The 22,201-nt window shown below is 41.7% G+C and overlaps 1 protein-coding gene across 1 annotated transcript; it reads right to left on the bottom strand.

Annotated features, from left to right (window-relative positions):
- Positions 1 to 1,734: 1,734 nt before the first annotated feature.
- LOC147416594 (uncharacterized protein At4g15545-like) lies at positions 1,735 to 5,903 on the bottom strand. The gene is made up of 12 exons (XM_086508234.1): positions 5,723 to 5,903; positions 5,259 to 5,548; positions 4,445 to 4,519; positions 4,242 to 4,301; positions 4,078 to 4,156; positions 3,947 to 3,988; positions 3,805 to 3,846; positions 3,387 to 3,725; positions 3,115 to 3,160; positions 2,934 to 3,012; positions 2,714 to 2,826; positions 1,735 to 1,979 (listed from the first exon to the last, which is right to left on the bottom strand). The coding sequence occupies exons 2-11, from the start codon at positions 5,541 to 5,543 to the stop codon at positions 2,725 to 2,727; spliced, it is 1,149 nt and encodes a 382-aa protein (XP_086364360.1). The 5' UTR covers positions 5,544 to 5,548; positions 5,723 to 5,903; the 3' UTR covers positions 1,735 to 1,979; positions 2,714 to 2,724.
- Between the last annotated feature and the right edge of the window lie 16,298 nt (positions 5,904 to 22,201).

Genomic DNA, 22,201 nt, shown 5'->3' on the forward strand with positions numbered 1-22,201 from the left:
CAATTTTTTTAAAAATTGTAGAATTGTTTGATCTAAGTGTTGACAATCATGCACGGCACCAGTTTTTCTTCTCTTTACCATGGTTTGTACATTAATATATATATATATATATATATATATATATATATATATATAAATATATATAGAACTTACTAGAATTATGCAAAGTAAAGTTTCACTTTAGCATTTTAAAAGAATAGAATGCAAGAGAATCAAGCCATGTGAGAAAGTGAAATGAAAGCTGAAATAAAGTTATCTATTTAATACTTTAAACCAAAATAACATTTAAGGTAAGTCTCAATCATCATTGAAAACATTGAAAGTATGCATAACTCAATACTTCTCCAAGGCTTCTTTTAGAAAGTAGAAAACAAACACAAACAGGATGTTTTGATTTTTTTTCAATCTCAAGATTTAGCATTAAAGAACAAGGCATCTAGAGACAAAACTTGGCATTGTCTTTCACTTCGATTGGAGAGAGAGAGAAAGAGAGAGAGAGAGAGAGACTAAGACTATAGACTAAAGAGGAGAAAAATAGAACATACCTTTTAAAATATGGAAGATGCTTCGTTGTACATGAGCTGAAACTCCCTCGGCACACATCCTCGCTTTGGGCCTTTTGGCAGTGCCAATAAACAATGTTTGGAAGGTATCCACTTAAAACGATCATTTCTTTATTTTCCAAAGACGAAGAAACATAACCAAACGCTAAAGGCTAAAAGTAAAACTTTCTTCACAAAAAATGTGTATCCACATCTCTCGAAATGACAAGAAGGGTGTACGAGGCGAGTCTGTGGTCGAAATCAGGCATCGCGGTTGAGAGCAAACCTCAGCCTACCGCTCGGCAGGCAGGGGGGGTTTTACTTGAATCAGCAATTCTGTCCTATTGTAATTGCTTGAACGCCTCAACTGGCGGGAGTAGAGAGAACTCTGCCCATTTTGGAGAGTTACAATACTAGACGGAGGTAGGCTGACGCTATGAGACGGCGGCAAACTCCGCCTTGTGTGAACTGCCTCTAAGCTAAGGATGAACACGGGGTGAATCAGACCTGGTACACTCGACTCCAAGTTCACCAACATGATATGATGGAATGCCTGATGTTGACCCTGATATGTGAAGCCTCCTCAAACTTGCAATGTTCGGGAAAATTGTGCCTCAGCTTAGCCTTGAGCCAGTTGCAAAATCAAAGTAGCCGGATGAGGGGATGGCAAGAAGGAGAAAATTCCGCTTAAAATACATGGATAATAGTGTAATTTTGCAAAAATACTTGCTAGTATTGTAAATTTTCCGGTTCAAATTTGTCTTGGAGGGAGTTTTATATGTTTGTGAAAATGATTATCCCCGAACACTGCCTCAAAGACCCTTTGTGCAAGATAGTGACAAGGATGGTATGCTACCTTTTCACAAGATGGCACCATTTCTATAGTCACTATCAATAAATACATGTTGCTGGTGCTTGCCTTCGTGACTTGTATTGAGAAAGGAGGACGATGCTCGATTGCCCATATGTGAGGACAAGGGTCCTGTCGGCAAGGCCCATGCTTGCTGGAGTGGGAAAGGTTCCCAGGGCAAGCCTTGCCACATGTCAAGCATGCGTAGGTAAGGGGCTCTATATGGAAGCTATAAAGAAGCTGGTTAGGTGGGGATTAGCATGCCAGTATTGAATTAAATGAGAACGCTTTTTTCAAAGCCATAGCAAAAACTTGTAAGACTTGTGCCAATTAGACCAGATCAAGCCCCCCAGCACTATGCTGGAAATCATTTATCTATATCTGAATCTGATCATTTACAAATGAGTTTAGGAATAGAAAGGACTGTTGCAAATAAATTACAATGATACATACACCACAATCTGGTGCTAATACAGGTCCCCAACTTTCATGAGTTGCAAATTTCCTTTGCTTTTGGAGAAGGTCACAAGCGTTCATATGCTCCACAATCTCGATGTGAAGTCAGGAGGCTCTTCAAATTATCCCACCTGCACGTTTGACTGTGGCGAATTAGCATTGCATAGCACTCAAAGAGTCAACAAACACTTGCATAAGCTGATTGGCAAGATCAATTCCCTGAAATAAATGCTCCCCAACGACCTTGTTCTTGGATCAAACACATTTCATATATGGTAATGCGAATGTGGCACATGCTAAAAGGGCTGTGGCTCTTTCGCATTGCGTAGAACTCAACATACACTAGTCCATTGGGTTGACACGTCCCACCATTCGACACTAGTATAATCCGATGTTAGTACAGTACGAAATGGACTAAGCCAAAGCTAGTACAACATGCATGATGAAAGAAAGAGAGAAGAGAGAAAGAGACAGATATATACAGAAAGAGAGAGTTTAGAAAAGAGCTTAAGATGCCAAAGTTGAAAGGCCCAAACAGCATCTTTGTAGCATGAGGGTTGAACTCTGGCCCCATGCGAATTGGCTATGTGATAGTTGTGGCCTAAAGGACCCAAATTTACCCAAAATAAGCCAGCCAGTCAACGGTCAAACCAGACCGGACGTATACTATCCCTACCGGATGGAACGGGTCAGACGCAGGGGTCCGTCCATCCATCAGACATGGACAACCCAGCTTGTGCAAGATGGTTTACATCATTGTTTTTCTCAAATAAATGCTCCCCAGTGACCTTGTGCTTCAATCAAATGCATCTGCACATCACAGTACAAGAAAATCACAGATACTTTAACATTTAAATGGCCCAACCTTGCTCTGAGCTAGCTTTCGCCTGGCAGATGGCGGCTTAAGAGCCCATCAAACGCCTCATATAGGTCTGCATTCTCAGAACCAAATATCTCGCTTGCCTTCTTTAGAGTTTCCTGTCATTACATAGCCAAAAAGGATGACCATATCTGACACCACATGTTGTGCAATGAGAAAATAATGAAAATTCACAAGGGAACTAAGAGAAACAAAAGAGGCTCACTTCTCTTGTCTGGTGGTGGGCATTCAGCTCCTTGATGTTGGCAAGAAAAGCACTGAACTGCTCATATGAAAGCCGGTTTCTGCAAGATATTAACCACTTATGAGCCACTTAAGATCCTGACAGGATTCTGCTAAAGACCTACACCATCCTCGTGTGTAAAAAGGCCAAAGTGAAGAGATACCTCGCTTGGCGGAAAAATTCTTTGCCATCCACTCTAGCTGTCCGAGCTGAGCCACGCAAGGAAAAGAAAAGGTAACATGTCATGAGATCTGAAGACATGGTATCAGACTTGACAGACACAAACATCATGACTTTTCGACATCCCATGTAACCATTGCACGTGCACGCATGCACATATGAACCGTGAGTCGATTCTTCCATCAATGCCATTTCAATCACCTTAAAGATCCAAGGAAAACATAGGACCAAGAACATTGAGTCCAAAGTTCAAACCTATGTGAGGAGGAGAATTGGGTGCAGTTGCATGCTTGCTTGTTGGTAGAGATGAGGGCAACGACAGTCTTCCATCACTAACCGAATGCCATTTGGAGGAGACTTTTGATGGTTCCTTGTTAGATGAGCTAGACTTTGTTCTTGACTTTAGGGGCGATGTTGCAGCCGCCGACGATCCTTTCACTGGCTGTCTTTTAGTAGGAGAAACTGCAATAGATCTTGACTTTGGAGAATTTGATGCAGAGTGCCTTCTAGGTGACCTACTTGGGGATAAACTTGGGGTCAAATTTGAAGGTGTCAGAGGAAATATCTGTGGAGTTGTGCTTCTGCTCTTTGCTTCTGCAGTTGACGACCATGTAATTAGGAAAAATTGAAATTTTGTTCCGTAATTCGCCAAATAACACATATGAACATAGACCTTGATGGGTGACAATACCAGGTGTAGATTTGACTTTAGGTTCTGCATAGCATGAGCTTATGAGCAAACAATCAACAAAATGAGCCTACTTATTCAGACCATGATGTATCTGAATCGCCAAATAACACATATGAACATAGACCTTGATAGGTGACAATAGCAGGTGTAGATTTGACTTTAGGTTCTGCAGAGCATGAGCTTATGAGCAAACAATCAACAAAATGAGCCTACTTATTCAGACCATGATGTATCTGAATTATGCTAAGCATTTACCTGGTTCAGGAGCTACAAAAGGAGCTGGTGAGGTTACGACCGGAGTAGTATTTGTTGATCGCTGCTCTTGTATGCTCGACTGCTATGTGAAAGGAGCAAATAAAATGAGACCTCATCTTCCCAGAGGATAATTGAATTGGATTTTCAGAATACTAGCAACTCACAGCTGGGCTCTCATCTTCATCTTGAAGAGAATGCATGAGTGCTTTCTTAAAGGTTTCCAACTGCAAGCAGAAAGGGCAATTACCAGTCTCTCCAAACAAGCAGAAACTCTATGGAGCTAGCAGGCTTGCCTTATTTATTGACAAAAAAACATCGGTCCTCTTTAAACTTGCAAACAAGATTACCAAGCCAAGCTAATTTCCACCATATACCTTGCAACATCACGGTTTAATTTCTTTACAGAGGCTTCGAGGGAAGCTTTTTCTGCTGCAAGTTTTTCCTGCAGGACCAAATTGTTTGGCAAATTAGCATCAAAGTGCAAGTCATGATAGTTGAGTATCTGATTGTTTGAACACATCACTGCAGTGACACCCATTGCTTGAACAAAGAAAAATACCATTAACCATAAGTGTTTCAAAGCAAGTGCTTGTTCCACAAGAATACAGAGCTTCAAAGACTTACAAGAAAATGTCTCAAAGGTGGGAAGCACATCTCCTCTACTTGTGGACTTGGTGGATCTCCTAAGGTCTTAGTCACATCATGGGGTGGGAACTGGAAAAGGGGGCAGCCAAGAATTGCCCTGCCCATCTCCATCAGCGTATGGCGACATGACAAGCGGAAGGAGACCACCAAAAATCGCCATTCTTTGTCACTGTTATGGCAACATGAAATGGAACAAGGGACGGCCAAGGATTGGCATTGTCTATGTCACGACATGGCGACATGAAGTACAAAATATGTCCAATAATGTGATATCTATATGCATACACAGAAATACATTGGAAAGGGACCCTGGACATGTGGAAGCTACCCTCCCTTGTGTTCCTGCACCTTGCAATGGTCATTCCATGTGAGGTCCACAAGTAGCACAAGGCTCTAGCAACTACAAGCTCTGTAAACACGTTTCACTAAGCTAAAGTGCTTCAACCGGAACCAAACTTACTACAACCTCCTAAATGACCAACAAACTAACCAGTTAGAAAGGACTAAATGGTGAGGTAGTGCTCCGAGATGAGAACCTGTTCCTCCAGAACACTCGAGAGGCGTGTAGATGCCTGCTGCAACTCATGTTGAAGCTCGCTGACATGGCCTTGCAAGGTGGAAACGGTCATTTCCCTGTCTGCCAGCTTCTGTCTTAAGCTGTTGGCTTCAGCCTCGAGAATGCCCACCCTCGATGAGACAGCCATGGAGGTGATCTTTCTTGCAACGTCGAGCTGATCATAGGGGTCCTTGGGGAGTATGGACAGCAGTGCGGGCGAGAGAGCGGAATCCGAGCCATGACCCATGTTTGGAGGAACGATCATATGACCTATAATCAAAGTTTAAATAACATGATGATCAACACTGTAAATGGTGCATTCATGCAACACAATTCTAACAATTCTCTTGAAACATGATATGTGTAGTTATTGATGTAGCTCTATTCTCAGGTTTAAATTCCTGAAAAACGCCGGTCATCCCCGCCAAAGTAGTAGAGCCTCACCCTCAGCTGTAGATAATTAACTCCTGAGAGTTGATGGCAATCCCATTCAAGCTAAAAAAACTCTACTCTCTCTGTTGATACAACTTTTGATCGAAGACTACCTTCATCTTCCTCTGCTAAACCTCTGCTAAATAGTTCAAAGAACAAACCATATAAGCTCAAACGGGGACAGGAGATGAGATGGGCGATGTTGTACCTGAAGGTTTGGCTGTCGCGTTTGGAGGAATGCGACGTTGTGTGCACGCGCCTAGAAAGAGGTGTGTGTGTGTGTGTGTGTGTGTGAGAGAGAGAGAGAGAGAGAGAGAGAGAGAGAGAGAAGGCCGGCGGCCTCCAGACAATCCGCACCCTCGCTCTTCCGCTGGCGTAGAGGCCCGGAATGTAGGAGGGGCGGAAAAACACCCAAAAAGCAGAGGTCCAAAATGCTCGATGGTCACACCAATGAGACAAAAGACAAATGCTGGCCACCCATCTCTTGTTTTCCGGGATTTGGATAAAGCTATGAGCCCATCAGCTGCAAGTCTGTCCTCCGGCCAACCCTCACCTTTAAGTGCCATGGGGTCCCAAAGCATGGGATCAATGGCTCTTGTTCAAAATCAAAGGCACGCACAAATCTCGGTCGTCGACGGGTAAAAACTAAACTCAGGATCTCGAGTTTAGCTTTTATGGTGGGGTCCACAAAAACTAAACTCGAGATCCCGAGTTTAGTTTTTATGTCGAGATCTTGAGTTTACCTTCAAATAGATGTGAAATCACATCTATTTCAACGAGGCGCACGCGGGCATGTTGGTCAAGGTGTGTGCCTCCCAAGCTGATGACGAAGGTTCAAAACGTGGCTGGAAAAGCGAGGCGTCCCGAGATTAGGCTGACCTCCCGAGATTAGTTTTTTGAAATCTAAACTCGGGATCCCGAGTTTAGATTTTAATCGATCAACGATCCAGATCGATCGCCATCCCGCTTTTCAATTGGGACCATTGATCCCATGCTTTGGGACCCCGTGGCACTTAAAGGGGAGGCAAGCCAACCTCTCAAGCTCTCTCTTCTCTCTCCCCCTCTCTTTAAAGATTTCATTGCAGTGGCCTGCAAAGGCTCTGGCAGCATACATATCTTTTTTCACCAGGAACTTCACAAAGAATAATTTTCGCCCATCTGTTTGAGCTGGGTTCAAAGTTCAACCCTAAGAACGCATTGCCCCACAAGGAGCATTTTGGCTAAGGTAAGCAAGAGTTTGTCGTGTAGTTAAAACGCTGCCTTTGTGCCTCCAGGCTCCACTCTGCCAATTTCAGCAAAGTTGGAAAAACTCTATCCATCTCTCTCTACTCTCTCATCATCATGCGGACTCCAAAAACGACAACGGATCTCAGGACAGCACTCTGGACTTTACTCGCAGTAGCTGAGTATGCTTACCTCAGCCAAAACGTTGCTTGTGCAGCGTGAGAATGCGCTCTAAGATCATTTGCAAATTGCCCATTTGTCTTTTAAAAGTCCTTGTCTGAGCGGAGCTTGTTGTGGTAGCACTCACATCTAGGAATGTTAAGCGCACATCATATGTCCAGAGCGATGTCTGATGAGAGAAGAAACGTCCTCCACCGATCTACAGATTGCACACATGCTAGACGTTAGTCCTCGACCGTTCACGCTTAGAGACACTAATGTACTGCTGACGAGCTTGGTGCAGGGAGGGAAGAGCTCCAACAACCTCCACATAAGTAGTTTGCAGCTTTTGCATAGCAGCGGTAAGCTCAATGCTCTTCCCGCCTTGCGAATGTTGCTCCATCGTAGTGAACGTGAGGAAGGGGGGCGTGTCATTGCGATACAATGTACAAGGGTGTGGCGGGCCCAATTGAGGTGGCATGCTCCTTTTCGATGAACACTTCAATGAGCACAAGGCCATCCTTTGACCAACACGAAATCGCCGGTGGATACTACCAAAAGGACTGCACCGAATCGAGGAGATAATTTCGTTTCAGTTGTGCCGAGCATCGCTTGGAGCTGCTTATGCAGCTCTTTTTTGGATTGTGCTGCCGCACTACTAAAGTTTCCATAGCTTGATCTCGTGTGTTTTACATTGAAGCCCCTATGTGGCCCTTAGTTCGTTCCCACAATGGTTGGGCACTAACGGTTCAGGACATGGCAACGAGGCCAAGCTCGGCTAAAGCAAGGGGGCGATGAAGGCCCTCAGGGCCGCATGCAAGGCATACGAGCAACAGGGTACGGAAAATCAGCTTCGAGCTTGAGTGCGGGAAGGCTAAATTCACAACAAACCCCTCGAGTTTTGCATCGGCTTTGAGCCAAAGTATGGGAGAAAAATTGCAGATCGATAGCGGATCTCTCCCTTGGATATCGTCTATGAATTGAGAACTGGGGAAATCGCTCAAATCAAGTGATCAATTGAGGATCGGTTCGAGAATCAAAAAATCTTGAACTCACGGATTATGGGACCGACAAGGCAAGGCCTGCTGCTCCTAAAGCAGAACCACCAAGGACCAATACAAGTTGTATGAGCGGGGTTGGGTACGAGCTGAGGCAATCGCTCTGACTTCGATGAAAAGCCGCCAAGAAAGGTAAAGGCTGAATTTTGTTTAACATCTATCCTCTTTGAGTTTTCCAAATACGACAAGCATATATGGATTCACTGTTGCTAGCCTTGATGAAGGATGCAAAGATATCTCTCTCTCTCTCTCTCTCTCTCTCTCTCTCTCTCTCTCTCTCTCTCTCTCTCTCTCTCTCTCTACCACGGAATTTTGGATTTTGATTTGCTAGGGCATGGCTCCTACACAAAATTTCTGAACCCGATATAGTGAGAAACGAACATGATCAACGCATTGTCGGCAAGCCGGATCCGACGGGTTTTCAAGGGTATTTGGCAACGAGTGCATGCAAAGTCGTATCAGGCAACCCAAACACGCTTTGTTCATAAGTTTGGAGCACGGCTCCATATGACCAAGGTACATCGATCATGTTTTGACTATGAAGTACGAATCCTTACGAGACTACATGTAGCATTTAATGCACTAATACCTTGTGTGTAGCTGAAATTGATAACATAGTGAGCATTTCATTAAGAACAAGTTCCTAATGAGCATAGAGAGAGTACTTAATTGAGAAAGCAACATAGCCTAGCTAATTTGGCATTGACAATACTTGAAAAGAGAGAGAAATAAAACAATTGACAACATTTGAGGAAGAAATTTACATGGAGCCGGTCCCCCCTCCATAAAGGCTTTGTATTATAGCTTCTCCCATCAAAGGAGACTTTTGTACAATACAATCTTTGTGTTCCTTGATAAAACTAGCTGGTGTGATGAAGATGGAAGCTTCATACACCAAATTATGCTTGAAAAACACACCTAGTATCCCTAGCCTCAGTCCCAAGACCTCACACACCTTCAAAAATGGTGAGAGTATCTTACGAGAAAGAAGTATTCTCCTCACATAATCACTCTAATAGCATAGCTTAGCTTAGTAATTAGCATGGTAGAGGAGATGAGCATGCCATTGAAGCTTGGCTCTTGGTTGGATTTGCATTCCATAGCCAAAAGTTGTCGGTGTAGGCCTCTACTTCTCAATACTTGGAGAAGGAGATGGACTTTTTCTTGCACACATGAGTTATGTGTGTGTGTGTGTGTGTGTGTGTGTGTAGCAATGAGTTAGAGTAAAAAGCAACCTTCTCTCTCATCTTGGTCGACCCCTCTTGCTAATTGCTCATGTTGGCATCCCATTGGCCCTGTAAAGCTTACCCAATCATAAATTAGAAGCATAATTGCTAGCCTTGTGACATGTGTCCCCCTTTCCCTTTTTGTGAGAGCTTTAGGTATTTAAATAATTCAATTAAACTCTCATTGGACCTCTTAGTCTTCTGGCCAATAGGAATCAGGCAAGCCATTGGACCCCTTGGTAGACTGTCCAATAGTCTTCTAGGGAGCTTAATTTCTATTGCTTCTTTTATCAAGCATTTTTTAATTGATTAGACTAAATTTACTCTAGCCTAATTCTCATTGGTCCGAAGGTTGGGGGCAACTGGCCTAGGAGCTTGACATGTGTCCGGTATTCCCTTTGTGTAAAGGGGAAGCCTTGGAGTGTGTGTGTGTGTGTGTGTGTGTGTGTTTCTCTCTCATCCCGTACAAAATGAGCTCGCCCCTCCTTCCTAGGGATGTCGGAAGACTTTTTAGTCTTCCCATGACCATCCAATTCCCCTATGCTTTGGCCATTGGATAAAGGTTTAATTTTTAGAACCTTAGCCTATGGAAGTCTTAATGGAGTTGAGCCTTAGGTCTTTTAAGCCCCATTGAAGCACATTGCTCTTTTGCAGGCTATCCCCCTTTGGATCCCTATTTTCCCTCCTTTGGATCCCTGACAGAGACTGGTCTGCAGCCTTACCAATATTCCAGCTTTTACTCTCCTAGTACTTCCCCATATTAAATGATCAGTTTAACATGAGAAGATCATTTGGGAGTATTAAATATTATTTTTTATGACATTACCTCTCTCTTGAAATCATAGTCATCTTCGACTATGAGGTAGAGAAGATAAAGCCTAGTCATTGGTCCATTTTCTAGTGGGTAGAGGACCCCTATTTTACCCTACGACATCGTCCCAAAATGGATGACTAGTCATTTGGTGCTTAAGAGCGTTAGCTGCCGCAAGCATGTCTGCACATTAGTCCGTATCAATCTTCGATAGTAGAGTGACAAGCTCTACTTGGTGTTCGGGAGACGTCGTCTCCACAAACATGATCCTAAGCATGCATACTCATTAACATGTGCGCACAATAAAGAATTAGAGAGTCTTATAAGACAAAAACTTTGTTCATTTATACATATTTACATTTCCTTATTCTAGGGAATCATTGTAAGCATTGACAAGGTTTAGGTTATCCTTTAATTGTATGCCTTGCATCCATCTATTATCTTCAAAAGGATAATTTTTAAACTTGATAAGATATCATCGGATAGTCTTACCGCCTTGTAATACCTTGTCTTCATGTCGGAGAATGGACTCGGGCTGTAGCCAAGGATTTCATTCACGTCTTCACATGAAGTGCGAAGAGGTAATATCTCATGTTATTAACACTCCATAGAGTGTTAATAACATCAAATTCACAAGCACCCGCTAGAATCGGCATTTCCTATTAGCCCGGTGGTATTTAAGTGAGGCTCGGCGGGCCAACAATCATGCCTGGCCGGCTCGGCTATATCCTTCTCTTGCCCCCATTTCTAGAGGTGGCTATATAAACATTGTCTCATACTTGCCTCTGTTTGTTTTGTCACACTTCTTGGCTTATTTGAGTCTTGGTTTTCATTCAGGTAGCGTTGATTCCTATGTTTTTTAACAACACAAATTGTTACAACTGACTTTCCCTTGGGTATCTATCCGCTTGGAAACAGGTTTGGGTAGGGAGCATCCTTGCGAAGGGTATAGGTGGTGCTAGTGCTTGGGGCTCAATTCTATGGTTGGAATCGAGCGCTCCTTATCACTACACCTACATATTGTTTGTTACATATAGTTACCTCCCTTGGGTGTTTATCCGCCTAGAAACAGGTTTGGGTAGGGATCATCCTTGGGGAGGGTATAGGTGGTGCAAGTTCTTGGGGCTCATTTCTATGGTTGGAATGGAGCGCTCCTTATCACTACACCTACGTATTGTTTGTTACGTATAGTTATCTCCCTTGGGTGTCTATCCGCATGGAAATAGGTTTGGGTAGGGAGCATCCTTGCGGAGGGTATAGGTGGTGCAAGTGCTTGGGGCTCATTTCTATGGTTGGAATGGAACACTCCTTATCACTACACCTACGTATTGCTTGTTACGTATAGTTACCTCCCTTAGGTGTCTATCCGCTTGGAAACAGGTTTGGGTAGGGAGTATCCTTGCAGAGGATATAGGTGGTGCAAGTGCTTGGGGCTCATTTCTATGGTTCGAATGGAGCGCTCCTTATCACTACACCTACTTATTGTTTGTTACATATAGTTACCTCCCTTGGGTGTCTATCTGCCTGGAAATAGGTTTGGGTAGGGAGCATCCTTGCGGAGGGTATAGGTGGTGCAAGTGCTTGGGGCTCATTTCTATGGTTGGAATGGAGCACTCCTTATCACTACACCTACGTATTGTTTGTTACGTATAGTTACCTCCCTTGGGTGTCTATCCGCTTGGAAACAGGTTTGGGTAGGGAGCATCCTTGCGGAGGGTATAGGTGGTTGCAAGTGCTTGGGGCTCATTTTTTGCTTTATGTTTATATGTATATTATTTTACTTCATTGTACAATTGTTCAATTAAATTTTATTTTTAAAAAAACTTACTATTTTTACGATTATATGAATGTATAGGTGGCTTGTGAACTTGTCAGGGACACCAACGCTTGCTCTTAGAACATCAATGTAGTTACTTCTAGTCGCCCATCGACTGGTGGTGAAGTATCAAACAATGGAGCAAAGAATAAAGGGAAGCGCAAGGCCGTCGGTGGTAAGGTGCCAGGGCTTGAGTGGCAATTTGTTGAGAATGTAAGATCATTTATAGATTGGCATAGCAAATTATGTGGCAAGGAAAAATCAGGAGGTGCACCTCGTATTAGGGAACACTTCCTTGGATTAGGGAATGGAACAACTAATAGGTCTACTGGAGGTAGATGTAATGGTGTAGGTTCTGAAATTGCTACGAAACGCTTGAGAGAGTTTCTAGGAGGTGTAGCCAATACAAGGTGACCTAGAATACCGACTCCAAGCCGTTATGCTTTAGAGCACCAAGGCAGTGTTGCCTCAACACAAGGCAGACAAAATAGTGGTGCACCCTCCATGCCGACCAACACACACACACACACACACACACACACACACACACACACACACACACACACACACACACACACACACACATACACACACACACACAAAGAGCTAGCACTCACGATGGATCACCCAAGTACCAGTTTGAAATGCATAGAACGAGGCAAGTAAGTCTAGAGCAAAGCTTTCGATCAATTGCTCTTGAAGAGGCACATGTGGGAACTAGCCCTAGAACGCTCTAGAACATCTCATGAGAGCCTACATAAGAAGTCACCCTCCACAAGCTCTAGACATCACTTGTAGTTTACAAGCTTTGCTTATGCACTAGTTATTTTGTTCATTTCAATGGTGTAAGTTCTCCTCTTGCATAGGCATTTTATTTCTCTCTCATCTCTCCTCATTTTGTGTCTACAACATGAATGCTACATGTGTGTATCCACCCTAAAAACCCAACAACTGGTATCAGAGCATTAAAGACCCTCATGGGCTCACTAGCACACACTAGCATTCACTTTTAGGTGGTTTTCTCACACTCTCTCTCTAGAACGTTTTTGGAAGAGCTAAAAGAGGAGAAAGTCAAGCCTCACAAGTGGGCATGCAAGTGGACAAGTGGCCTTGAAATGTGGAAAGTGCTCTTCACTTGATTCTTGCTCATTCAACCACCTACTTTCTCTCTCCTCTAGGAGCTTCTCCTTCTTCCCACCAAGCTTCCATGGAAAGCTTCAGCTCTTCATCAGCCCCAAGCTTGATCTCAATGCTCCTTACTCTCACTTGCTTCATTCTTGCAAGACTAGGCTTCTACTAGCTCCAATCTTCGTCTATCTTATTCTCTACTTCACAAATAAGCTCTCAAAGTTTCCATGACTGTGTCTTCAAAAACAGTCCATTTACTTGCTCTAATCAGCCCAATTTCATGCTCATTTGATGCCTAAAGCTCCGCTCCGTACATTAATAGTACAAGACTAGCTAACTAGTCACTAGCTAGTCACATTTTCAAGAGTTTTAAGCTTCATTAATTCTCTATTTTCATATCAGAGAATTAAAAGTGGAAAACAATCCCTCAAATCTAATTTTTATGCTCTATTAAGCACTGTTAAGGCTTGGGCAACACTCTACGACACTTGCCGACAAAGACTACAAAGTCTACATCACTAGTTCGGGGCCGATTCTACTTCAACAAAGGGGGACAGTTCAAATCATCAAAAACAACAAGCAATAGGCTGAATTCTCATCATTCCACACTCTTCAACAAAGGGGGAAAAGGATGCTTCAACTCTACTTGGAAGTGGCAATACATTGCCGCACTTGGTAACCCAAAACAAGCATTTTGTAACTCTATATGCTACATTTTACTTGCTTCATTTGTATGCTATTGTAACGGGCCAAGACACCATCAAGAGAGTCTCTTGATAGGACCGCTCTTGCCATTGCATATTCACCTACCATCATACACTATGGGTAATGATAATCTATCTATCTTTAATGGGGTAGGATTCCACACTTGGCAAGTTAAGGTAAAGGGATATCTAATGAAGAAAGGGTTATGGAGCATAATCACATATAATATTGATGAAGAGAACCCACCTTCACGTGCACAACAACGTGAACTTCAAATTAAGGATAAAAAAGCATTGGGCATTCTTCTCACAAGTGTAGCGGATGAGATAGTTCACTATTTAGACCAATCCACTACCGCTAAGCATGCATGGGAGATACTTGAGAGGAATTTTGGGCAACATCAAAACACTCTAAGATTGATCTTAAAATGCAACTCTATAGCTTAGTTATGCAAGAGGGTGAAAGCTTATCTAGCTTAGTCAATAGACTAAAAAGCATTTGCACGCAACTAAGTTACATAGAATGCAACATTGAAGAAGAAGACAAAATTGATGTATTACTTAAGTCTCTTCCATTGCAATATGATAATATCGTGACGGTCTTAAAAGAGAAGGAACCAATTCCTTCACTTGAGAGCATTGTCAACTCTTTACAAGAACAAGAGAAGAAACACACACATAAAGAAGAGAACACCTCACAAGCTTTGTATGTTTCATCTTCTTCTAAAAAGAACTTCAAAGCATGTAAGCATTGTGGAAAGACAAACCATATATCTTTCAATTGCTACAAAATCAAGAAGTGTGTGAAGTGTGGCAAAGTGGGGCATGCACCTCAATTTTGTAACCACAATGGGCTCAACACCGACACTACCTCCGACATTCAACGAGGTAAAAGATCTTCCAACAAGGTTCACTATATGCATAGTGATGATGATGACAACGGAGATGATGACAAAGAGGATGCCGAGAGCATCAACTACATCCATTCAGCCATCTCTTCTCCTTCCTCTAGTTTTTCTAATAAAAAGCATGTGGAGGGTAACCCAAATATGGCTCAAAATCCAAATCCAATTATGAGTATGATGATATTTACTAAATGTTCATTTTCAATCCATTATCTTTAGTTACCCACTCCTTAAGTTGTATCCTAAGGGTGATGATGCTTTCTATCTCTTTGAGCACCGTTTTATGTTGTATCAATGCAGGGCATAATTTGTATCCATATGAGAACCATTATGTACCACATTAGACCCAAAAATGATGTATCCAAAATGTATGAACCTTCTACATACCTTTGTGCAAGCTTAGGAGTTCCAAGCATGAGTTTAAGGGGGAGTTTGTAAGGATTAAAGACATGCCTTCACTCCATCTCTTAGCCATGTGGGAACTAGCCCTAGAACACTCTAGAATATCTCATGAGAGCCTACATAAATAGGCACCCTCCACAAGCTCTAGACATCACTTGTAGTTTACAATATTTGCTTATGCACTAGTTATTTTGTTCATTTCAATGGTGTAAATTCTCCTCTTGCATAGGCATTTTATTTCTCTCTCATCTCTCCTCATTTTGTGCCTACAACATGAATGCTACATGTCTATATCCACCCTAAAAACCCAACACAAGCTATCTATTTTACAAGCGGTTCTATGTTGATGGTCACACAAGAGTCATGGAAGCATGCATGGAAGAAGATTGGTGAGTATGGGGCTGGCTTTTCCCCTCCATCATTTCATCAAATGCAGACAACCTTCTTGGATAAATGCTTTGGTGACACCCAAAAAGAAGTTGATAGATTGATCTTGAAATCAGTTGATCAAACAGAATGCACTATAGTCAGTGATGGATGATCAAATGTCCAATGTAGATCGCTGATTAATGTTATGATATTCAGTCCTCGAGGGGAGTGCTTTATTAAATCAGTTGACAGCTCGGGTGAGATAAATTTAGGGAGCTATATAGCCGATATAATCACAGAAACAATTCATAAAGTTGGTGTCCAAAATGTAGTACATGTGATAATGGACAATGCCAAAAATTGTAGAGCAGCGGGTCGTCTCTTGGAGGGTCGCTTTCCTAGCTTGTACACATTTGGCTGCAATGCACATAGCTTGAATCTTGTGTTGTAGGATTGGTATAAGAAAGAGGACACTGATTGGTTCAAAAGCATTAAAGATAATGCAAGGAAGGTGGTGAAGTTTATTTTGAAGAGACAATGTGTGCTGGACATGTACCGGCAACATATGTCCACAATATTGAAGCTTCCATGTGAAACCAGATTTTGCACTAACTTCTACACTGTGGAGAGTCTTTTGCAAAATAAAAACGTTGTTTTGGAGACATTTGTTTGTGCAGGGTTCTATGAGCGGGAAGCAGAGCAACTAGTACGAGTAAAAACAAAGGTTTGATCTATGAAAGTGCTTATAGACAATTTTGTTCTGATGTTGGGGACACATACTTGGTGAAGAGGCCTGTGATGATATCTTCGTGACATGAGCTTTTTATACATCCAATCATCCGTACAGTGTCTGTTGAAATTTTGCCACGTGGCATGTGTGCATGACATAAAGCATCTTTGCAATACACAAGGGACAATCTGTGTGGTTTAGTGTACTCCCTATGCATGCAAGGTATATAGCTTTGGCATGCGTGCAAATGGCTGGCACAACACACTTATCCAGCTTCCATCTTCCCTTGCGGATAGAGAAGCCAGACACATTTGGCCATGCTTCCTTGACCATCTCTACGGAGGTGACGTCTCTGTTGATGTCTTTCCACTGTTTGCCATTCACCGGCTCCCACTCATTGATCCTTGCAGCAACTCTCGCTTGGTCATTTGAGCCAGTTGCATCAGCAAGTGTACGCAAGAAATCGTATGCCTTTTCACATTTTTCACGCTCGTCCATACCTCTCACAAACACATTTACAATGTCTCAATGTGTGATAGAACTTAAGTTTGCATCACAAATATGTTTGCAGATCCACTAGTACACCTTGGTTTAAGTTATCAGAGCACACTACACTTTCTATTAATCATTATGCACCATGACTTTATTTGCAAATACAGTGTCTAGATTTCAACTAAAACTATAGTCTATAACAACACACCACATTCTGCATTGATCGCTTTGCTCCATTATTACAAAAAGACTTTACTTTTGAATATAGATTCACAAATTCAACAGAAAATGTTACGAGAAATCACATTGTGTATTAATCACTTTGTCCATGACTACATCATTATAAAATGGTACAATTTAACTCAATGGTCCATGATTATACAAAAAGCTCCATTTACATATGTTAGATAATCTGAAAGAGACTATTGTTTACAAAGGTGGCCAAAGTAAACTAAACTCTAGGCATCATCTCACTAAGCGGACGCAAACACATCTTCGAGTTGAGCTCTAACATATCTAAATGCTCACTCATACTCAGCAATGTCTTTCTCTACCTTGGTGGTTGTTGTAAGTAGTTTTTCCGCATTATAGAGGCAATCATGCTGTAATCAATTTGCTTTCTCTTTTGCCATGGCACATTGTAATGCTCTAAAAAATCTTTGCACCAATCACATAGTTGCTCAATGCAAAAGGCAACTGCAAAGGTGTCAGTGGCTTTCAAATACGGACAAGTAGCTTTTGGGTTGCAAAGCTCAGGGGCCCTCCAACGAAGTAGGCATGATCTGTATCCGGTTCAGGGAGTTGGAAAGATTGTGCTTACTGCTGCAAATGGCAGTTCCTTCACACTTGTTGCTGCACTTTATGTACCTCGGATCAAGAGAGAATCTCTTGCCTGTATCCGCACTTGCTAGACTTGGACTTGTAGTCAAGTTTGTGGATGATAAAGGTACAGTTCATGATCTCAGTTTTGGTGATGAAGTTTTTGCAGCTGGCCTTTTGTGCAGTGGGTTGTAAAGCTCACTTTGTATGACAAGTGTGGACAAAATTTTGCAAATGCTGTTGCAGATTCAAGGGCTATTCTAGATGCAAAACTTTGGCATGCACGTTTTGGTCATCTAAATTTTGCCAGTTTGCTGCGTTTGTAGAAATCTGATATGGTTGCTTCTTTGCCGCCTCTTGAAGCACCTGTCAAACATGTTTGTGAAGGCTGTATTTTGGGTAAGATGCAGTGTTCTAAGTTTCCAAAGGATGGTTCAGTTTGGACCACATGCAGGTTGCAGCTTGTGCATAGTGATGTTTGTGGCCCATCCAAACTCCGTCCTTGGCAATTACCTTTACTTTGTAACTTTCATTGATGATTACTCTAGGCATGCATGGGTATTTCAGCTTAAAGCAAAGTCCGAAGTTTTTATGTGCTTCAAACAATTTCTAGCTATGGCTGAAAATGTCTTGAAATGTACTATCGACACCCTCCGTTCCGATCGAGGGGGGGAGTATATGTCTCATGAATTCAATGCATTTTTGGCTAGTCGTGGGATAAAACACCAATGTGCAGTGCCTTATACACCTCAACAAAATGGTGTTGCTGAGAGGAAAAACAGGTCACTTACAGAAATGGCACGAAGTATGGTCAAAAGTCAAGCTTTGCCGCATTCTTTTTGGCTTGAGGCTGGCTTGAGGCCATCATGTGTGGCACTTATGTACTAAACAGGTGTCCTACAAAAGCTTTGCAGTCTATTACTCCATGAAGCATGGCATGATAGAAATCCTTCTATTGAGCACATGCGTGTTTTTGGTTGTTTGGCATATGCTTGGTGCCACAAACACAGCGCAAAAATTTGGATGATAAGGCTGTCAAATGTATTTTTGTTGGTTATAGTGCTGAAATCAAAGGTTACAGGTTGTATCATCCGCAAAAAAAATGTATACTGGTTTCACAAGATGTAGTGTTTGTGGAAGATTGTGTTCAGCCCTTGCTGTCATGTACTAGAGACAGAAATGTAAGCTCGCAAGACATTTATGACACTTTGTTGCCTCTTTTTAGTGGTGGAAATACGAATGTAAGTTCCAATGAGGCAAATGTACAGCCTATGGGGGTTTCTGAAAATGTTATAGATCAGCCTATTACTGATGCATATGTACATGATGTACTTGATGAGGAAAGGGCTGAAAATGAGCAGGCTAGAGGTATGCCAAAATGGCTGGTGCACACTTTGCGTGACACTAAATTGGATGCACCTTTGTCTAGTCGTACTCGTTCAAGCTCTCGCCATGCATCTTATGCATCAGATTGTTATGCTTTGGCTGTGTCTAGTTTACATGATGTTGAGGAGCCTCTGTCTTTTGATGAAGCACAGAATTCAGAAAATTGGATGGCTGCCATGCAATCAGAATATGATGCACTGATAGAAAATGACACATGGACTTTATCTGATTTTCCTCCTGGCAAGAAGGCCATTGGTACAAAGTGGGTTTACAAGTTAAAACGCAAGCCTGATGGTGAGATCGATCGCCATAAGGCTCGACATGTTGCAAATTGTTATACACAGCAAAAAGGTATAGATTATGAAGAAGGATTTGCTCCCACTTGTCGTATGACTACTGTGCATTTTCTATGTGCATTGGCAGCTCATTTTGGTTGGGATGTACATCAATCAGACATTGTCATTGATTTCTTTCATTCTGGTATGTCTCACTTTGATAGTTGTTTGAGGGAACTACACACACACACCTATGCTATAGTCAAGGGGGGACATCTACTCATGGTTTCAGGTGATTGGACTCTACCATGGTCTGTCTTATCTTTTTTTGGGAATTATTTTATGTTAAAAAAAATGTTTGATTTGTAACAACATAGTTATATGTAATGATTATAGACGAGTCGTGCTCTCTCTCTCTCTCTCTCTCTCTCTCTCTCTCTCTCTCTCTCTCTCTCTCTCTCTCTCTCTCTCTCTCTCTCTCTCTCTCTCTCTCTCTCTCTCTCTCTCTCTCTCTCTCTCTCTCTCTCTCTCTCTCTCCCTGTCTTTATTCCTTGTTTCACGACATAGTCGATTCTGTAGTTGTAGCTCTTTACCTCTCTACACTACCCACACTCTTTCTAGCATGGAATTCACAAATTGACCAAAGAATACAGCTGGTTATCCTAGCATGGAGAATATGCAGGGCTGCGTAAACATGGATAATCCTCAAGTCATGGAATTCACAACTACTTCTCCTAGCATGGTGAATGAGCAAGGCTGTCCAAACAGGGATTGGACTACTATGCAAGGCTGCCTAAGCAGGGACTGGACTATGGAGAGGAATGCAAGTGTTCACAGCATGGACACCGCTTCTATGTGTGAGTATTGGGTTGTTAAGAAACGAGAACAGAGACGGAAAGAAAAAGAAAGTAGCAAGTTGCAAGATCCATCTTTAATGGATGAAGAAAAATCAAAAAGCATATTTTTTTAGCTATGTCAAAGTTTTCGCCCACACAGACACTAGGGCTTACAAGAAGTATCCAAACAGGTTATTCCAACAACTCTTGCTTCATCCTACTTGTAAGCATCTGCAAACATCAACAGCTAATTTTGAAAGCACTCTTCTATCTAACATCCGTAACACCCTCAGCCAGCTCAAGGTGCCCCGCTCAACAGATGATCTCTTCTTGAAGATATCTTCTTTGATGATGGTAATGAATAATAATGATGGCACAACACAAATGAACCATACAAGGATAGCAGGTATTTTGGGTGTTCATCGTAGAAACATTGCCGCAGCCAGTTATTGTCTTGAGATTAAAGATGATGAGGAATTTTTTTCCATTGAGTGCATGTCAAAGACAATTTCCTCAAGGTAGCATTGTCATAGGTGAAGTAAGAGATCTAGTTTATGTCTTTTGGAGCTCAAAGACTCGAGTTTCACCCAACAAAAAAGACATATGTCGGAAGAGGATTGGAAGAAAAAGTGTTGTCAAACATCCGTTGCATCTTCTGGATGATTCTCATGTAAATTCAAACCGTTGCTAATGTCTTTTGTGCCTCTCTATTTTCTCAAGTGTAATGTACACTACTTATAGTAAGGTATTTCATTTGTTTTACCTCATACAGTACCTCTAGTAACTTTCTGAAGGTATATCATTTGGTACATGTAGCAACCTAAGATATAATAGTAGCTATATTAATATGAAGGTACTCCATTGTTATACCTTATAATTCTCTATCCTTCCATGCTAGGTACTCAGTAGAACTTTTCATCTGATAGGACTACCCTATAATAATGTTCATAGGTCCTTCAGCTACCCTATACCACCATATAAGGTACACCATAGTACATTTCATCTGATTGGAGTACTCTATAGAACCTTGTGATGTAGGCCAAAGTTCATTTAGATACCATATAGTAGCATGTTATATAGAGCACCCTAAAATGTACTAAATAATACCCTATAATTCCATTTTATGTACTACATAAGATACTCATCCACCCTAAAGCATTACTCAAGGTACTCTATAGTGCACTTCCTAGTACAAAACAAAAATATCTTTCATTGATAAAGTCTTACATTACCAAAATTGGTACTATACACCACCAAATTGGTACTTTATGGCACCCATCCTGTACCACCATTTAAGGTACTCTTTAAGACATTTCCAAACTAGTTTCAAACTTGGTACTAAATAGTACCAAATTGATACTCTACTGCACCAAATGGTAAAGTACAAAATAGCTAATGTCTTACTATACCAAATATGGTACTATACAAAATCCAATTGCTATTGTACTCAACCAAAGGTACCAAAATTGGTACTATACAGCATCAAAATTTGGTACTACGGGACCAAATGGTATTGTATTGTACTGTACTAAATGGTATTGTACTGTACCAAATGGTACTGTACAAAATGGCTAATATTTTAGAGCCCCACATTTTCTTATGTACTATACCAAATGGTATTGTACTGTACCAAATGGTACTGTACAAAGTGGATAATATTTTATTCTCATAAGCTGTTTTTGTTTAATGTCACATGTTGGGTTGTACCAAAGATTCAAGAGGGACCATCCAGAAGTGGAAATTTCTCTTGAATGTTTTGCGGCTTTAAAGCCTTACTTTGTCCGAAAATTGAAGGACGATATACGTGTTGCTATGTCATGGAAAGGATCATGCCTGCACATGTTCCGTTTGTTGCAGTGATGATTCAGGTACGTGTACTGCAAACCAATCAGTGTGTCATAGCATCATTGATATGTGGGAATCACTTTTATGTCCAAAGGCTCATGATGCAGAATAATATGCAAAAAAATGCTTGTTTGGGGATTACTCTAGATGTGGCATAAACAGGTTGACATTGTGTCCTAATGAGATTTCAATGGATAGTGGGGAGGTCACTGTGAAGATCTTCACGGATGTTTCAACCGGGCAAGTTGATGCAGGTGGGTCTGAGAAGAAAAGAAAGGACATGGTAGTGCAACAAATAAGAAGCTC

The sequence above is a fragment of the Adiantum capillus-veneris genome, unplaced genomic scaffold, assembly GCF_014529385.1.
Source record: "Adiantum capillus-veneris isolate H3 unplaced genomic scaffold, ASM1452938v2 Hic_scaffold_783, whole genome shotgun sequence".
Taxonomy (NCBI): domain Eukaryota; kingdom Viridiplantae; phylum Streptophyta; class Polypodiopsida; order Polypodiales; family Pteridaceae; genus Adiantum; species Adiantum capillus-veneris.